Source organism: Macaca fascicularis, chromosome 20 (genome assembly GCF_037993035.2).
Source record: "Macaca fascicularis isolate 582-1 chromosome 20, T2T-MFA8v1.1".
NCBI lineage: Eukaryota > Metazoa > Chordata > Mammalia > Primates > Cercopithecidae > Macaca > Macaca fascicularis.
The window spans coordinates 4,118,752-4,133,650 of record NC_088394.1 but is presented as its reverse complement, the minus strand read 5'-3'; the positions used below and the strand labels follow the sequence as shown (position 1 = coordinate 4,133,650).

The 14,899-nt window shown below is 42.1% G+C and overlaps 1 protein-coding gene across 4 annotated transcripts in view; it reads right to left on the bottom strand.

Annotated features, from left to right (window-relative positions):
- The window catches only part of ZNF75A (zinc finger protein 75A), a 46,611-nt gene that overhangs the window by 9,901 nt on the left and 21,811 nt on the right, over window positions 1–14,899 (bottom strand). Inside the window, exon 7 of one of the 4 annotated variants that reach the window (XM_065537037.2) lies at window positions 10,090–10,183. The exons of 2 other annotated variants lie outside the window; for them this stretch is intronic. In XM_065537037.2, the coding sequence (XP_065393109.1) occupies window positions 10,128–10,183 (56 nt within the window). In that variant the 3' untranslated portion in view covers window positions 10,090–10,127. Of the gene's footprint in view, window positions 1–10,089; window positions 10,184–14,899 lie in introns of those variants that run through there. One more of the 4 variants, XM_045382278.3, reaches the window with a different exon arrangement.

Here is a 14,899-nt window from a genome sequence, read left to right as displayed (position 1 = left end):
ATTCCTACCTATGAGTGAGAACATGCGGTGTTTGGTTTTCTGTTCTTGTGATTGCTGAGAATGATGGTTTCCAGCTGCATCCACGTCCCTACAAAGGACATGAATTCATCCTTTTTTACGGCTGCATAGTATTCCATGGTGTATCTGTGCCACATTTTCTTAATCCAGTCTGTCATTGATGGACATTTGGGTTGGTTCCAAGTCTTTGCTATTGTGAATAGTGCCACAATAAACATACATGTGCATGTGTCTTTATAGCAGCATGATTTATAACCCTTTGGGTATATACCCAGTAATGGGATGTCTGGGTCAAATGCTATTTTTATTTCTAGATCCTTGAGGAATCGCCACACTGTCTTCCACAATGGTTGAACTAGTTTGCAGTCCCACCAAAGTGTAAAAGCGTTCCTATTTCTTCACATCCTCTCCAGCACCTGTTATTTCCTGACTTTTTAATGATTGCCATTCTAACTGGTGTGAGATGGTATCTCACTGTGGTTTTGATTTGCATTTCTCTGATGGCTAGTGATGATAAGCATTTTTTCATGTGGTCTATTAGCTGCATAAATGTCTTCTTTTGAGAACTGTCTGTTCATATCCTTTGCCCACTTTTTGGTGGGTTGATGGTTTTTTTTTCTTGTAAATTTGTTTGAGTTCTTTGTAGGTTCTGGATATTAGCCCTCTGTCAGATGGGTAGATTGCAAAAATTTTCTCCCATTCTGTAGGTTGCCTGTTCACTCTGATGGTAGTTTCTTTTGCTGTGCAGAAGCTCTTTAGTTTAATTAGATCCCACTTGTCAATTTTGGCTTTTGTTGCCATTGCTTTTGGTGTTTTAGACATGAAGTCCTTGCCCATGCCTATGTCCTGAATGGTATTGCCTAGGTTTTCTTCTAGGGTTTTTATGGTTTTAGGTCTAACATTTAAGTCTCTAATCCATCTTGAATTAATTTTTGTATAAGGTGTAAGGAAGGGATCCAGTTTCAGCTTTCTACTTATGGCTAGCCAGTTTTCCCAGCACCATTTATTAAATAGGGAATCCTTTCCCCATTTCTTGTTTTTGTCAGGCTTGTCAAAGATCAGATGGTTGTAGATGTGTGGTATTATTTCTGAGGGCTCTATTCTGTTCCATTGGTCTAGATCTCTGTTTTGGTACCAGTACCATGCTGTTTTGGTTACTGTAGCCTTGTAGTATAATTCGAAGTCAGGTAGCGTGATGCCTCCAGCTTTGTTCTTTTGGCTTAGGATTGTCTTGGCAATATGGGGTCTTTTTTGGTTCCATATGAACTTTAAAGTAGTTTTTTCCAATTCTGTGAAGAAGTCATTGGTAGCTTAATGGGGATGGCATTGAATCTATAAATTACCTTGTTTGGTATGGTCATTTTCACAATATTGATTCTTCCTATCCATGAGCTAAAGATGCTAAAGATCATTAGCCATTAGAGAAATGCAAATCAAAACCACAATAAAATCCCACTTCACAATCATTAAATGGCTATAATAACATATAAAATAGGAAAATAATAAGTGTTGGCAAGGATGTAGCAAAATCAGAACTCTCATACATTGCTGATAGGAAAGTAAAATGGTTTAGCCACTGTAGAAAACAGTTTGGCAGTTTCTCAAAAAATAAACAGAATTACCATATAACCCCACAATTCCACTCCAAGTTATATACCCAAAAGAATTGAAAACAGGTACTCAAATAAACATGTACATGCATATTTATAGCAATACTATTCATTTAGAAAAAGATAAAAAAAAAAAAAACAAATGTTCACCAACAGATGAGTGGATAAACAAATTGTGGTATACTGAAATGTTATAGAACATTAATCAGTCCAAAAATGAATAAAGTATTGATATATGCTACAAGGAAGATGAGCCTAAAATATTAGGCTAAATGAGAGAAGCCACACCCAAAAGGTCACATATTGTGTAATTCCATTTATGTTTAATATTCAGAATATTTAAATCCATAGGACCAAAAAGCCGATTTGTGGTTTCCAAGGACTGTGGGGAGGGGAAAACGTTTATACCTAACAAATAAGGAATCTCTTTCAGGGTGATTAAAATAGGGGTTTTTTTTGTTGTTTTTTGATTTTTTTTTTTTTTTTTTTTTGAGACAGAGTCTTGCTGTGTTGCTCAGGCTGGAGTGCAGTGGCCCGATCTCGGCTCACTGCAAGCTCCGCCTCCTGGGTTCACACCATTCTCCCACCTCAGCCTCCCCAGGAGCTGGGACTACAGGCATCCACCACCATGCCCAGCTAATTTTTTTGTATTTTTAGTAGAGACGGGGTTTCACCGTGTTAGCCAGGATGGTCTCGATCTCCTGACCTCGCGATCTACCCACCTTGGCCTCCCAAATTGCTGGGATTACAGGTGTGAGTCACCACGCCCGGCCAATTAAAATATTTTGGAACTAGATGAAGCTAGTGGTTAAACAACATTGTGTACATACTAAATGTCATTAAATTGTTCACTTAAAATGGTTAATTTTATTTTATGTGACTATCACCTTATTTAAAAAGTTGCCTATATTTGACTCCTGTCCAGCCCCACAGAAAACCAAAAACAAGAGAATCAGACTTCCATATCCATGATGCCCCTTGCCCCCAATCTGCCCAGCACCAAACACATGGAAAAATTTCCAAGTCATGGTTTCTACACTGGAAGATATGAGATCAAGGTGGACAACCAGCTTCCTCACCATCTTGGGTCCCCTGGCAGGAAACCTGTCCTTCCCTCAACACACAGGAAGCATCATGAGTGCCTTAAGGGAGAAATATCCCTGAGAACTGCCAGAGTCAAAGGGGGTAAGTGGAACTACCATTCCCAACCCTGAAATCTCTGCTGTGTAACTCAGTCAAAGGAGACACCAAATCAGAGTGATTGCTTGGCTGCACCATGCCGTAGGAAGTGCATTCCACAGGTCCTCTGGACCCAAACCTTAGCCAGTCTTCCCACACTACTGGGATAAGCCCTTTGGGACCTTCCCCATTCAGAAAGTTCAGTGCTCCAATCATTCACTAGAGACAAGGCAAACCTGGGCTTAAGGCACCGTCTACTGCCAAAAATGATGCAGTGACCTACCTAGGGTTGGGGGCAGCTTGTGGGGAGGCACAGGGGAGAAATAAATTCAACAGGTAAATTACAAAAAATCCCTAAGAAAACATATTCGATAAAAATCAAAGCAAGCCAGACAGAGAAGACCAGAATAAATAACTACTCCTTCAATGCAAAGACAGACAGACATCCACAAGAATCCACAGCAAACACAGAAACCTGACCTTCATGAATGGACCAAGGACGGAACGAGAACTGTCCCTAACAAGATAGCAATATGTGAGCTCTCTGACCCACATTTCAAAATAGCATTTGTAAGGAAACTCAGTGGTCATCAAGATAATACAGGAAAACAATTCAAAAATGTATCAGAGAAATATAACAAAAAGATTGAGATAATTTTTTAAAAAAATCAAACAGGAATCTTGGAAATGAGAAATATACTTGCATCATTAGAGATGCTCAACAGCAGAATGGATCAAGAAGAGGAGAGACAGGCTATTTTTTTTTTTGTTTTTTTTTTGAGACGAAGTCTCGCTTTGTTGCCCAGGCTAGAGTGCAGTGGCACAATCTCCTCTCACTGCAAGCTCTGCCTCCCAGGTTCATGCCATTCTCCTGCCTCAGCCTCCTGAGTAGCTGGGACTACAGGTGCCTGCCACCACGCCTGGTTAATTTTTTGTATTTTTTAGTAGAGACGGGGTTTCACCATGTTAGCCAGGATGGTCTCGATCTCCTGACTTCATGATCCACCCACCTCAGCCTCCCAAAGTGCTGGGATTACAGGCATGAGCCACCATGCCCAGCCAAGACAGGCTATTTTAAAATACACAGTCAGGGCTGGGCGTGGTGGTCCATGCTTGTAATCCCAGCACTTTGGGAGGCTGAGGCAGGTGGATTGTCTGACGTCAGGAGTTCGAGACCAGCCAGGGCAATATGGTGAAACCCCCATCTCTATTAAAAATACAAAAAAAAAAAAATGTTTTTTAATTAGCTGGGCATGGTGACCCTCGCCTGTAATCCCAGCTACTTGGGAGGCTGAGGCATGAGAATCCCTTGAACCCAGGAGGTGCAGGTTGCAGTGAGCCGAGATTGCACCACTGCACTCCAGCCTGGGAGACAGAGTGAGCCTCCATCTCAAAAAAAAAAAAAAAAGGCTGGACACAATGGTTCACGCCTGTAATATTAGCACTTTGGGAGGCTGAGGTGGGTGGATCACCTAAGGTCAGGAGTTTGAGACCAGCCTGACCAACATGGAGAAACTCAGTCTCTATTATAAATACAAAACATTAGCCAGGCATGGGCTGGGCACAGTGGCTCATGCCTGTAATCCCAGCACTTTGGATGGCCAAGATGGGCAGATCACCTGAGGTCAGGAGTTCGAGACCAGCCTGACCAACATAGAGAAACCCCATCTCTACTAAAATTACAAAATTAGCCAGGCGTAGTGGCACATGCCTATAATCCCAGCCACTCGGGAGACTGAAGAAGGAGAATTGCTTGAACCCAGGAGGCGGAGGTTGTGGTGAGTGGATATCGTGCCATTGCACTCCAGCCTGGGCAACAAGAGTGAAACTTTGTCTCAAAAAAAAAAAAAAAAAAGAAAAGAAAAGAAAAGAAAAAGAAATTAGGGCTGGGTGCAGTGGCTCACACCTGTAATCCTAGCATTTTGGGAGGCCGAGGAAATCAGATCACCTGAGGTCAGGAGTTCAAGACCAGCCTGGTCAACATGGCAAAACTCCATGTCTACTGAAAACACAGAATTAGCCAGGCATGGTGGCAAGTGCCTGTAGTCCCAGCTACTCAGGAGGCTGAGGCAGGAGAATTGCTTGAAACCAGGAGGGAGAGGTTGCAGTGAGCGAAGATCATGCCACTGCACTGCAGCCTGAGCAACAGAGCAAGACTCCATCTCAAAATAAATAAATAAATAAATAATAAAGAAAAAGAAAACTACAGGCCAATATTCCCGATGAACATAAAAATTCTCAACAAAATGCTAGCAAACCAAACTCAGTAACACATTAAAAAGATCATTCACCATGATCAAGTGGGATTCAGCCCAGGGATGCAAGGATGGTTCAACTTATACAAATCAATAAACATAATGCATCATATTTACAGAACCAAGAATAAAAACCATATTATCATTTCAATAGTTTCTGAAAAAGCATTTAATATAATTCAACATCTCTTTGTGATAAAAACTCTCACCACCTAGGTATAAAAGGCATACACCTCAAAATAATAAAGTCCATATATGACAGACCCACATATTGACATAGGGAAAAATTGAAAGCCTTTCCTCTAAGATTCAGAATAAGACAAGGATACCCACTTTTACCACTTGTAAACATAATACTGGAAATTCTGACCAGAGTAATTAGGTAAAAAGAAAGAAATAAAGGGCTTCCAAATTAGAAAGGAAGAAGCGAAGTTAGTCTTGTTTGCACATGACATGATCTTATATACAGAAATACCTAAAGACTCCACACAAAGTTTTTTAGAATTAATAAACAAGTTCAGTAAAGTTGGTAGATACAAAATCAACAAAATCAACCCAGTCTGGTCAACATGGTGAAACCCCATCTCTACTAAAAATACAAAAACTAGCTGGGTGTGGTGGTGGACACCTGTAATCCCAGCTACTGGGGAGGCTGAGGCATAAGAGTCGCTTGAACCCAGGAGGTGGAGATTGCAGTGAGCCAATATTGCACTACTGCACTCCAGCCTGGGCAATAGAGCGAGACTCAATCTGAAAAAAAAAAAAAAAGCAGTAGCATTTATACATGCCAATAACAAACAATCTGAAAAATGAAAAAGAAATAAAGAAAGCAATCCCACTTGCAATAGCTTCAAATAATATATAATACCTAGGAATCAATTTAACCAAACAAGTAAAAGATCTATACAAAGATAACTATAAAACACTGGTGAAAGACATTGAAGAGTATACACACCAAAAAATAGAAAGATATTCCATACTCTGGCGTGATCCCAGGAGGCGGAGCTTGCAGTGAGCTGAGATCCGGCCACTGCACTCCAGCCTGGGTGACAGAGCGAGACTCCGTCTCAAAAAAAAAAAAAAAAAGAAAGATATTCCATACTCATGTACTGAAAGATTTAAAATTGTTAAAATGACAAAACTATCCAAAGCAATTTACAGATTCAATGCAATTCCTATCAAAATGCCAATGACATTCTTCACAGAAATAAGAAATTCCTATAAGTTATATAGACCCAGAAAAGACCCCTAATAGCAAGTAATCCTGAGTATAAAGAACAAAGTGGAGACGGGCATGGTGGCTCACACCTGTAATCCCAGCACTTTGGGAGGCTGAGGCGGGCAGATCATCTGAGGTCTGGAGCTTAAGACCAGCCTGGCCAACATGGTGAAACCCCATCTTTACTAAAAACATAAAAATTGGCCAGGCATGGTTGCACACACCTATAATCACAGCTACTGGGGAGGCTGAGGCAGGAGAATCACTTGAACCCGGGAGGCGGAGGTTGCAGTGAGCCGAGATTGAGCCATTGCACTCCAGCCTGGGCGACAAGAGTAAGACTGTGTCTTTAAAAAAAAGAAAAGAAAAAAGAACAAAGTGGAAGCATCACGCTAGCTTTCTTCAAAGTATACTACAAAGCTATAATAACCAAATCAGCATGGTACTGGCATAAGAACAGACACATAGGCCAATGGAGCAGTATACAGAACACAGATATAAATTCATGCATTTATAACCCACTCATTTTCTTTTTTTTTTTTTTTTTTGAGATGGAGTCTCACTCTGTCGCCCAAGCTGGAGTGCAGTGGCTGGATCTCAGCTCACTGCAAGCTCCGCCGCCCGAGTTTACGCCATTCTCCTGCCTCAGCCTCCCGAGTAGCTGGGACTACAGGTGCCTGCCACCTCGCTCGGCTAGTTTTTTGTATTTTTTAGTAGAGACGGGGTTTCACCGTGTTAGCCAGGATGGTCTTGATCTCCTGACCTCGTGATCCGCCCGTCTCGGCCTCCCAAAGTGCTGGGATTACAGGCTTGAGCCACCGCGCCCGGCCAACCCACTCATTTTCAACAAAGGTGTCAAGAATATACAATGGGAAGGCTGGGCATGATGGCTCATGCCTGTAATCCCTGTGTTTTGGGAATAGTTTAGACTCAAGTAATCTGCCCACCTTGGTCTCCCAACATCTGCACTTGGGAGGCTGAGTTGAGCAGATTGCTTGAGTCCAGGAATTCGAGACCAGCCTGGGCAACATGGTAAAACCCTGTCTGTACAAAAACTTAACAAAAATTAGCAGCTGGCTGAAGAGACACAAGACTGTAATCCCAGCACTTTGGGAGGCCGAGGCGGGCGGATCACAAGGTCAAGAGATTGAGACCATTCTGGCCAACATGGTGAAACCCCGTCTCTGCTAAAAATACAAAAACTAGCTGGGCGTGGTGGTACACACCTGTAGTCCCAGCTACTCGGGAGGCTGAAGCGGGAGAATCACTTGAACCTGGGAGGCAGAGGTTGCAGCGAGCCGCAATCGCACCATTGCACTTCAGCCTGGCAAGAGAGTGATACTCCATCTCAAAAAAAAAAAAAAAAAAAAAAAAAAAAAAAAAATTAGCCAAGCATGGTGGGGCATGCGCATAGTTCCAGCTACTCAGAAGGCTGAGGTAGGAAGATCACCCAAGTCTAGGAGGAGAAGGTTGCAGTAAGCCAAGACTGCACCACTGCACTCTAGCCTGGGTAACAGAGTGAGACCCTGTCCCCTCCACACACACACACACACACAAAAGAATATACAATGGGGAAAGGACAATCTCTTCAATAAATGGTGCTCAGGAAAGTGGATATCCATAGGCAGAATAATAAAACTAGCCCCCTATCTCTCACCATATACAAAAATCAACTCAAAATGGATTAAAGACTTAAATCTAAGACCTGAAACTATGAATTACTAGAAGAAATCATGGGGAAAATGCTCCAGGAGATTGGTCTGGGCAAAGATATTTTTGTGTAAGATCTCAAAAGCACAGGCAACAAGACAAATGAATTACATCCAACTAAGAAGCTTTTGTACATCAAAGGAAACAATAAAGTGAAGAGACAACCCATAGAAAATATTTGCAAACTCTCCCTCTGACAAGAAACTAAAAACCAATAATATAAGGCACTCAAACAACTCAACAGCAAAAAAAAAAAAAAAAAAAAAAAGAAAAAAAATCCAATTAGAAAATGGGCAAAAGATCTGAATACACGTTTCTCAAATGAAGACATAAAAATGGCCTACAGGCATATGAAAAAATGTTCAATATCACTAATCATCAGAGAAATGCAAATCAAAACCACCATGAGATATCATCTCACCCCATTTTAAAATAGCTTTAATTTTAAAAGACAGAAAATAACAGATGCTGTCGAGGATGTGGAGAAAGGGGAACCCTTGTACACTGTTGTTGGGAATGTAAATTAGTACAGCCAGTATGGAAAACTGTTGGAAGTTCCTCAAAAAACTAAAAATAGAACTACCATGTGATCCAGCAATTCCACTACTGGATATATATTCAAAAGAAAGGAAGTCAATATACTGAAGAGATATCTGAATTCCCATGTTTATTGCAACACTATTCATAAAAGCCAAAATGTGAAAGCCACCTAAGTGTCCATGAATGGATGAATGGATAAAGAAAATGTGGTGTATGTATATATATATGCAATAGAATATTATTATTCAGCCATAAAAAAGAATAAAAATCTTGTCATTTGTAGCATCACAGATAGAACTGAAAGTCATTACGTTAAGTGAAATAAGTCAAGCACAGAAACACAAATAGCACATGTTCTCACTCACATGTGGGAGCTAAAAAAGTGGATCTCATGAAGCCTGAGAAGATTAGCAGAGGCCAGGAAGGGTAGGGGGAGGGGAGGATAAAAAGAGGTTGATTAATTGGTACAAATATACAGTTAGGTAAAAAAAAATAAGAACCAGTGTTCAATAGGTCACTAAGGTGACTATAGTCAACAACAATCTATTACACTTTTCAAAATAGCTAGAAGAACGTCTGTAATCCCAGCGCTTTGGGAGCCTGAGTGAGGAGGATGACTTGACCCCAAGAATTCAAGACCAGCCTGGGCAATATGTCAAGACCCTGTCTCTACAAAAAAAAAAAAAAAAAAAAAAAAAAATTTAAATTACAAATTAGCTGGGCCTGGTGGTGCACACCTGTAGTCCTAGCCACTCAGGAGGTTGAGGCAGGAGGATCTCTTGAGCCCAGCAATTTGAAATGGCAGTGAGCTGTGATTGTGCCACTACATGCAGCCTGGGCTACAAAATAAGACTCTGTCTCTAAAAAATAAAAATAAATACCTAGAAGAGAATAATTCAGATGTTCTTAGCGTAAAGAAAAGATAAATATTTAATGTGATATACAAATGGCTCTCATTTGATGTTTACACATTATATGAATGTATTCGATGATCACGTGTACCTCCAAAATATACACATATATGTATCAATAAAAAAATAAAGATTATAATAGTTCAGAAGGCAAAAAAAAGTTACCTATGTAAAACTAATTGGCTCTATCTATGTGGGTCTATTTCTGGACTCTCCATTCTGTTCCATTGATCTATGTGTCTATTCCTTTACAAACACCACACTATTTTTTTTTTTTTTTTTTTTGAGATGGATTCTTGCTCTGTCACCCAGGCTGGAGTGCAGTGGCCGGATCTCAGCTCACTGCAAGCTCCGCCTCCCGGGTTTACGCCATTCTCCTGCCTCAGCCTCCCGAGTAGCTGGGACTACAGGCGCCCGCCACCTCGCCCGGCTAGTTTTTTTTTGTATTTTTTAGTAGAGACGGGGTTTCACCGTGTTAGCCGGGATGGTCTCTCGATCTCCTGACCTCGTGATCCGCCCGTCTCGGCCTCCCAAAGTGCTGGGATTACAGGCTTGAGCCACCGCGCCCGGCCCACACTATTTTTGATTAATGGATTAATGTAGCTTTAGAAAAAGTCTTCTAATTAGCTGGGTGCAGTGACTCATACCTGTAATCCCAGCACTTTGGGAGGCCGAGGCGAGCAGATCACGAGGTCAGGAGATTGAGACCATCCTGGCTAACACGGTGAAACCCCGTCTCTACTGAAAAAAAAAAAAATACAAAAAGTTAGCTGGGCATGGTGGTGGATGCCTATAGTTCCAGCTACTCAGGAGGCTGAGGCAGGAGAATGGCGTGAACCTGGGAGGCAGAGCTTGCAGTGGGACGAGATCACGCCACTGCCCTCCAGCCTGGGTGACAAAAGCAAGACTCTGTCTCAAAACAAAAACAAAAAACAAAACAAAACAAAAAAACAAAACAAAACACACTTTTTCTTTGATGTTGTTAAATTTTAAGGCCAGATGCGGTGGCTCACACCTGTAATCCCAGCACTTTGGGAGGCCAAGGTAGGCGGATCACAAGGTCAGGGGTTCGAGAGCAGCCTGGTCAATATGGTGAAACCCCATCTCTACTAAAAATACAAAAATTAGCCAGGCATGGTGGCGGGCGCCTGTAATCCTAGCTACTTGGGAGGCTGAGGCAGGGGAATCACTTGAACCCGGGAAGCAGAGGTTGCAGTGAGCCAAGATTGCGCCGCCACTGCACTCCAGCCTGGGTGACAGAGCGAGATTCCGTCTCAAAAAAAAAAAAGGTTGGGTGCGGTGGCTCACACCTGTAATCCCAGCACTTTGGAAGGCCGAGGCAGGCATATCACGAGGTCAGGAGATCGAGACCATCCTGGCTAACACAGTGAAACCCCATCTCTGCTAAAAATACAAAAACTTAGCCAGGCATAGTGGCGGGTGCCTGTAGTCTCAGCTACTCAGGAGGCTGAGGCAGGAGAATGGCATGAACCTGGGAGGCGGAGCTTGCTGTGAGCCAAGATTGTGCCACTGCACTCCAGCCTAGGCGACAGAGCAAGACTCCATCTCAAAAAAAATAAAATAAATAATAATAATAATAATTTACTGTAATGTTTCCAGGTATGCATGTTTTTCCCTCTTTTTGGCCTTTATTCTTATCTATCCTGTAAACTCTTTCCTTGGTGTTCTTTTGTCTTTAATCCTGGGACATTTTTGGTCATTCTTCACATATTTTCTATATTAATTATTGTTTATTTTTCTCTCCTAATACTCCTTCTCACACAAATGCAAGCGGAATGTTTCCATTTCTTCTTCCCACTCCGTATCTAAGTTGTGTGTGTGTGTGTGTCTGTGTCTTCCCTCCCATCCCTTCCTGATGCCTTCTAAAGGTGTTCCTCTTTCTAATCTTTCTGCTTACTGACTCCTTATTTGACTGTTTCCTTTGGCTCCGTCAGTGAGCCAAGATCGTGCCATTGTACTCCTGCCTGGGTGACAAAGTGAGACCCTGCCTCAAATTAATTAATTAATTAATTAATTTTCCTAGTCAGCCCAACTGTTTTATTTCATGTCTTTATTTCATGTGTTGTGTTGACTGTTCCTTGTGCACATCAGCTACCTTGGTGATAAAGTGAGTGAAGGAAAGACCAAAGGTCAGGCCCCAGCTGTGCTCCACCAGGCAAGTTTATACAGGGAGTGGAGCAACACCCTCAGAGCATAGTACTTCTGGCAACACTCTCTGGGCTTGAACTCTTCCTATTTGTCAACCCTGTTTGTCATTGCTCCACCAGGGACCCTGCCTTCAGTTAACGTGCTATGCTTCTGATTTGGGTATGTTCTTTTCAAGAGAGTTGTTGGGATAAAGAGAGGGAGGGTGAGCACAGAATCCCAAAGGGGAGACAGTTTCCTATACCAGTTGTTTTCTGCTCTCCATCCTAGTCTGGCTACCTACCCAAGCTTACATTGTCCTCCCGGGAGACAGGTGCTAGGTTTTTGTTGTTTTCCCTCCCTTGCAGTTTTGACATAAAAAGTGACCAATAAATATCTTCCCAACGTTGAATGAATGAATGAGCACACAGAGTACATATCTTTCAAAAAGTTTTAGGGAGTAAAATTAGGCAGAGTAATCCTCAGTAATCCTTAGGCAGAGATAAGAACAGAATGGGCCAGGCGCGGTGGCTCAAGCCTGTAATCCCAGCACTTTGGGAGGCCGAGACGGGCGGATCACAAGGTCAGGAGATCGAGACCATCCTGGCTAACCCGGTGAAACCCCGTCTCTACTAAAAAATACAAAAAACTAGCCGGGCGAGGTGGCGGGCGCCTGTAGTCCCAGCTACTCCGGAGGCTGAGGCAGGAGAATGGCTTAAACCCGGGAGGCGGAGCTTGTAGTCATCCGAGATCCGGCCACTGCACTCCAGCCTGGGCGACAGAGCGAGACTCCGTCTCAAAAAAAAAAAAAAAAAAAAAAAAGAACAGAATGAATTTTTGTCAGCAGGCTAATGTAAGTGTTGACTTGAGAAATGCAGAAGGTAATTAACAGTAGCTTATGGCACGAGGAATTCTGGTTGCAAATAACTCTTGGTTGGCTAAGTATGTTTTTATAAAACCACACTGATAAATTATGGCAAGTATTAACTGGCCATAAAGGATCTTTCGCAGCAGTTTGTAGCACACTTCTTGACTATCAGGACATTGGGTGTTAAAGTATAGAGTAACTACTTTAGAAAAACTCCAGACAAGGCCGGGCGCGGTGGCTCAAGCCTGTAATCCCAGCACTTTGGGAGGCTGAGACGGGTGGATCACGAGGTCAGGAGATCGAGACCATCCTGGCTAACACGGTGAAACCCCGTCTCTACTAAAAAATACAAAAAAACTAGCGGGCGAGGTGGCGGGCGCCTGTAGTTCCAGCTACTCGGGAGGCTGAGGCAGGAGAATGGCGTAAACCCAAGAGGCGGAGCTCGCAGTGAGCTGAGATCTGGCCACTGCACCCCAGCCTGGGTGACAGAGCCAGACTCCGTCTTAAAATAAAAAAAAGAAAAAGAAAAACTCCAGACAGAGGATCAAGGTAAGGAAGGAACACTAACCAAGGGAAAGGAGAGAAAATTCCTCATTACAAGGAAGCATGATAACAAATGAGGAAGAAAGTAGAATAGGGATATTAAATTTTGAGGTCATTTTTCTTCTTAGAAGTTACCCAAATGGGATGGTCAAATGCTAATTAAAACAAAATAAAATCAAGCAGGTACACTAAGAGGGAGGTGAACTATAATGAAATTTTAATGCTTTGAATATTTATTTACACATTGTTTCAAGAAAAAGAAATTAAAGCCAATGCAAGTGAGTAAATGAGAAAGTCTTCTGAGGGCACTTTGAACTCCTGGGGAGATGCCCAGTGTAATTATTATTAGTTTCTTGTTCAGTAGGCTTTCTGGAAACCGACAATTAACTGATGCCACTGAACTCTTAATGAATGAAGCACTCTGGGGCTTGTTAAAAGTGCAAGAGTAGATCACTTAGTTTCAAGTTATTAATAAGTTGCTCCAGGGATCATTACAGGTATCTAGTATCCCTTCCAGACCACTCTCATTATGAGGCATCTGGGATGCCTGGTGTTCTCATAAATGGATGCTCCAGGGAGGAGGTCAAGAGGGTCCTCTTACAAAGCCATCTTGAGAAGTTGTCAGTAAAGTTTTGGTCGCCCTCTGGGGAAGGGAAAGGCAGCTCCCGTGTTTTCGATGAGCTTTGCTCCTATGGGAGAGAGGTCCTCCACTGAGTGGGAACTGTTCCTCAAAGATGGTTTAGGGCAGAGATTGTCAAGAATTATCTCTTACAAACTGAACTATTTATGGGTAAAACGTTAGAATGTCTGAGATGTACTTTAAAATACTCCAAAGCAAACCAACAACCCTCTAAAAGCAAAAAATAAAAAATCTGGAGGGGATAAATGAAACAAGATTGGGAAAATGTTGGTGATTTTTAAGGCCTGGAGGGGGTTCATTATACTAGTCTCTTTATATTTATATATGTTTGATAACTTCCATAAGAAAAACCTCTAAGTGGGTACATAGAAAAGGATTGTCCATTTCCTACATATATTATTTTAAATCAGTTATTACTCTATGTATTTATTAGAATTCTTTCAGTTACAATTAACAGAATCCCCAATTCACATTGGCTTAAACAATAAAGGGAATGTATAGATTCATGTAGCTGAAAAGTACTGGGCAGTTCTAGGTATCAGGTGATGCTTGATCCTATAGCTCAAAAATGTTACCAAGGACTGAATTTCTATCACTCTGTTCTGTTTTCTATGATGTTGGTTTCATGCTAAGGATCATATATCTCCCAGTTTCAAGAAGATTGTGAACAGGTACTAGGTTACATGCGTCATCCGGCAAAAGCTGGATTTGTTCTAGCATCTCCAAGAAAACTCCCAACAGGACCAGCTTAAGGCCATATGCCTAACCCTGAGCCATTGTCTAATCAAGGAGGTAGAATCTTTCTCTTACTGAGGTTAGGTCACATTCTCCATTCCTGGAAACCAGGATCAGGAACCTCTCAGATCTCCAAATGGAATCAGGATTGATGGAAAGGAAAAAGGGTGAAATGGATGTTAGGAGGCCATCAACAAATGTCTGCTACACTCCCCATGTGTAAAGCTTCCAGTAGAATAGAACAGAGGGCATTGAACCATATCTTCTAAAACTGCAATAGAGGTATGAAGCTGTGGTCAGAGATCAGGGACCTAGATAGTCTGTAGAGGTGGAACATTTCCTTAAGGCAGTGTCTGGTGTGGATGGGAATGGTTTTGAAAGTGCAATGTGCTTCATTTTGGAGAGTGTATTTACTCCTGGAAGAAAGGCATCATTTTGCCTGGTGTAGGGCGAGTGCTGGGTTTGTTCTGGGCATCCCAGGCTGTCATGATAAGAATGCACTTGAGCCAGGCACGGTGGCTCACGC